Source organism: Erythranthe guttata, chromosome 5, assembly GCF_056151865.1.
Source record: "Erythranthe guttata isolate IM_541 chromosome 5, IM_541, whole genome shotgun sequence".
NCBI classification, from domain to species: Eukaryota; Viridiplantae; Streptophyta; class Magnoliopsida; order Lamiales; family Phrymaceae; genus Erythranthe; species Erythranthe guttata.
The window spans coordinates 9,452,415-9,454,849 of NC_142537.1; the positions used below are offsets into that span (position 1 = coordinate 9,452,415).

Sequence of the window (2,435 nt, forward strand, 5' to 3'; positions counted from 1 at the left end):
CTAACCGGAAAAAAATTAATAAAAATAATTATTTTCTGAACAAAAAATTATTTTTCCAAAAACTTATTAAAATCGGGGTTAATGTGATATATTTGTTTAAATCCAGGATTAATGGGTAATATTGAGGAACTTAGAGTATAATGGATTGAATTGATAAAATATATATTATGGAGGGTATTTTAGACAAAAGACATGGGGATGGGTTTATTTGGAAAACTATTTTTTGACCAATGTGTATTTAACTCCCTTGTCATGTTATATACATATAAATACATTTTGAGAGAAAATTTCATTATTTCACGTCCAAAAATATAAGGGTACTTTTTGCAGTTTACTCTTTTTCTAAACCTTCATCTTTCATTACTTAATTTCGTCTAGTCTGGTATATTAGTTTGTTAACAGCCGATAAATTTGAGTACAAAATATTACAACGAACACTTTCACGAAAACGAACCAACAGAAAGAAAGACGGAAGGAAATTAGTTTAAGGACAAAGTAATTAATGAGCAGTAAGACATTGTTTTATAAGTTAACAGATACTTTTTAATCTATGAAGCTTAGTATAGGACTCGAAGACTGACTAATTTTCTCTCCATTTCAATGCAAATCGAGTAGAGATACGTTTCTTTTCCTCGTAGTCTGGCAAATCTGACAAACTTGTGGGATCCCATTCTCTTCGATTCCTGTCGTATATCTCCAAGCTTACTTCCTCCAAATCCTGCAGCCACAGTTGTCTTAATTCATCTTGGTTTCCACCTTCTCTCTGCATTAGATTCTTCAACGCAGACTCGGAGTTCGTGTAGTTGATATCACCGATGGTTCGTGGACGACAAATGCAAAACAACCCATTCGAAAGAGGTGAAAAGTAAGGTAAATCATCTCGTAATATCAACTTCTTCACCACAACTGCAGGTTCATTTTCATCTTTAATATGTTGTACCAGATCATGGTTTTCTTTAAATATGTCCTCAGCATTAATGCATAACGACTGCCAAATAGAGAGAGAAATTTCGGATCGGCTTAACGACTCGAGCAGTTTATGTAGCTGAAGTAACCACAAAGAAGGATCATCCGTAAGAATCAGAAATAAAGTTGAACTCCATTGTCTAGAAGTTGTTGCGAAAGAGATGGATGGGATAATCAATCCATGATATCCAAAAGTGTTTATGTTTGGGGCATCAATAAATACATGTGATTCTTCTATGGATTCATCGAGTCCGTCACAGTATAAAATAGCCAAGTTGTCGAGACTCGGGAATTTACAAGAAGAAAAGTGGTCAAACGAAGACAACATGACACGGTTCATAAATAAACAATTGAGACTATGAAACTCCGCACCTTGGGGAAAAGAAACAACCGCATACTCAATATTGATGGTTTCAAGAGACGCGGGATAAATTTCGATGCTACATATTTCGTCTGGCGAAGATGAAAAGGAAAATTTCTTGAGACGAAGAAGATTGTTCACCTCGATGTTTCTTAATCTCATGCATGATTCGAGAGACAGAGTTTCAATCAAAGGACAGCTTGAGATTATCTTCTGAAAAATCCCGTCCTCAATTTTGACCTTTTCGAGACAAAGTTTTTTCAGATGCTTAGAGAGAATATTCATTTCAATAGTGGTTCGGTCCAACATGAATCCTTCGACATGTAAATATTGGAGAGGTTCTGCCTCAAAGACTACAGAGGGCAGTCTAACATGTCTCTGCCTCCGACGACTATCTTTCGAATAAATAGAAAGACCAAACTCCTTCACTCCAATATTTGTTAGTCCTCGGATCCACTTTTTGAGAAACCAAACGGATTTAAGTTCCGAATGCGAATAGTATAGAGACATAGAAAGTTGAAATTTCTCTAAGCAAATCCTTTGATCACGGTATCGCTGTAAAGTCTTGTCAACGGTGGATAGAAATTCTTGCTTGAAGTTTGTGTCTGAAAAGTCCAGATTGGGTCGAGTGCACCAAATTTCACGCCATGATTTGGACAAGACAGATGTTCGAACAGCATCTTATTGGGACAGGAAATATAGTATTCTCTGCAATATGTCGTCTGACAACTCGGATATTCTGTCCATGTTTTAACGGCGTTGCAGATTACACTTTTCTCTCAGGGTTTGCATTATGAGCTTCTTTTTATATATTCCATAAGCTTGTTGGACGGTTCTAATTTGACTAGGACTAATTTATTTTGACTAGGAGTAATTTCTATTGCTTACAACTCTACACAAGGTAGAGAATCCAATGATTTTTTAGCCAAAAAAAAAAAAAAAAAAAAGGAATCCAATGATTTCTTTTTCAGAAAACGTGATTTACTTGTTTTGTGATTCTTACCTATTAGGGATAGATCCCACTTTGTTTTATGATTCTTACCAAATGTGTTATTTCTCGGAAGCCAAAAACCCACCCGGATAAAAAACAAATTAGCACATGGATCCC

At 35.6% G+C, this 2,435-nt stretch overlaps 1 protein-coding gene across 1 annotated transcript; it reads right to left on the bottom strand.

Moving 5' to 3' along the window:
• Positions 1-335: 335 nt before the first annotated feature.
• Positions 336-2,137, bottom strand: LOC105972119 (uncharacterized). The gene has a single exon (XM_012997062.2). It carries the CDS (start codon positions 1,835-1,837, stop codon positions 581-583), a length of 1,257 nt encoding a protein of 418 aa, XP_012852516.2. The 5' UTR covers positions 1,838-2,137; the 3' UTR covers positions 336-580.
• Between the last annotated feature and the right edge of the window lie 298 nt (positions 2,138-2,435).

Coding starts and splice junctions, on each gene's coding strand:
- LOC105972119 (XM_012997062.2), bottom strand. CDS start 1,837: ATGTCTCTATACTATTCGCATTCGGAACTTAAATCCGTTTGGTTTCTC.